This window comes from Arachis ipaensis, chromosome B03 (assembly GCF_000816755.2).
Source record: "Arachis ipaensis cultivar K30076 chromosome B03, Araip1.1, whole genome shotgun sequence".
In the NCBI taxonomy this organism is placed as follows: Eukaryota; Viridiplantae; Streptophyta; class Magnoliopsida; order Fabales; family Fabaceae; genus Arachis; species Arachis ipaensis.
The window spans coordinates 119887223-119888778 of record NC_029787.2 but is presented as its reverse complement, the minus strand read 5'-3'; the positions used below and the strand labels follow the sequence as shown (position 1 = coordinate 119888778).

Here is a 1556-nt window from a genome sequence, read left to right as displayed (position 1 = left end):
TTACCTTTCTTAACCGCTTGGAAACCTTCCAGCCGTTCTTAAAAACTTGAGTATTCTCTGTTTTTGCCACCACTTAGTACTTTCTGTTTTTGTCACTATGGATCTATTCACCATAATCATGTTACAATCTTTGTTCATTATTCTACTCATCATTAAATGGCAGTATTCTAAACCTACAAATAAAAATTCACCCCCTTCACCTCCAAGACTACCCATACTCGGAAACCTCCACCAAGTCGGTTTGTTCCCGCACCGGTCACTGAAAAATTTGGCTGAGAAACATGGCCCCTTAATGCTCCTTCACTTTGGAAACGTTCCGGTGCTGGTGGTGTCTTCGGCCAACACGGCAGAAGAGGTGATGAAGACGCACGACTTGGTGTTCTCCAACAGGCCACGGCGTAAGATGAGTGACATACTCTTGTACGATTCTAAAGACATAGCCAATTCTGCTTATGGTGAGTGAGGTTATCTAACTCAGTTCATGTCTAATAATTATAAGAATAAATTTTTTTTATTTTAAATTATTTATTTGATTAACGACTCTTACCAATTATAAAAATACAAATTGATTTTATTTATTTTTGTATTTGTTCAATATAACCTTTAAAATCAATTGATAATATGTTAATGCTGAAATGTCAGGTAATTTCTCTTTGTATAGTAGGGATAAATAATCTACTGAACTCTTTAACTATTTCCATTTTCCAAAATTATTTCTTCCTCTTCTCCTCCCTTTTTTTTCTACCGCCACCATACTTACATTTCTCTCTCTCCAATCCTCTTGTTCATCAGTGGCACCGACTCACAATCATCGTCATCGTCATTAATAATATCATTTATCACTGTTTATGCATGATGATTAATAAAAAATTTATATTTTTTTAAACTCTTTTTTTTCTGTCGTTTCTTTGTATTTTTTTTATTTTTATTTGTCATTCTTCGTTACCACCACTGTCACAATAATATCGTAAGTTTAGTTTATTTTAACACCCAAAATTTATTTTTTTGTCTTTATTTTTTGTAATTTTTTCGAAAAATAAATGAATTTTTTCCTTCAAGTACTCAATATATTTTTTTTGTGTGATTATATTTTTTATTTTTAAATTTTGAATTTTGTTCATAATATTATTGATGACAATAATTATTGTGATGAGGATGAAGATGAGTGAATACAGTGGTTTTGATTATGATTGCAGTAATGATAATTTTGATAATGATTTTGGGGAGGAGGTGAAACGGATTGGGTCGAGAGTTAGAATTTTAGAGTTGAGAGAAGTGATGGAAAAAGGAAAAAGAGAAGGGAGACAGAGTTTTGGAGGGAGAGAGAAGAGGCGGTGGCACAAAGGACGCAGGTGAAGAAGGAGAGGGAGATGGTTGAAGAGTTCAAAGGGGCTATTTGTCCCGTTGTAAAAAAGACAAAGCTATGATAGACATAATTACCTGATACGTAGGACTGAATTAATAAATGATCAAGGATAAAAATTTTTTTTACTCTAATTAATAATAATATAAAAAACAGTACAACTAGATATATTTTAATTATTATCTTTTATTCA

The 1556-nt window shown here is 32.2% G+C and overlaps 1 protein-coding gene across 2 annotated transcripts in view; it reads left to right on the top strand.

Moving 5' to 3' along the window:
• The window catches only part of LOC107631005 (cytochrome P450 71A25-like), a 5038-nt gene continuing 3482 nt past the window's right edge, over positions 1-1556 (top strand). Inside the window, exon 1 of one of the 2 annotated variants that reach the window (XM_021119458.1) lies at positions 1-455. In XM_021119458.1, the coding sequence (XP_020975117.1) occupies positions 98-455 (358 nt within the window). In that variant the 5' untranslated portion in view covers positions 1-97. The remainder of the gene's footprint in view (positions 456-1556) is intronic. The other variant, XM_016334309.2, reaches the window with a different exon arrangement.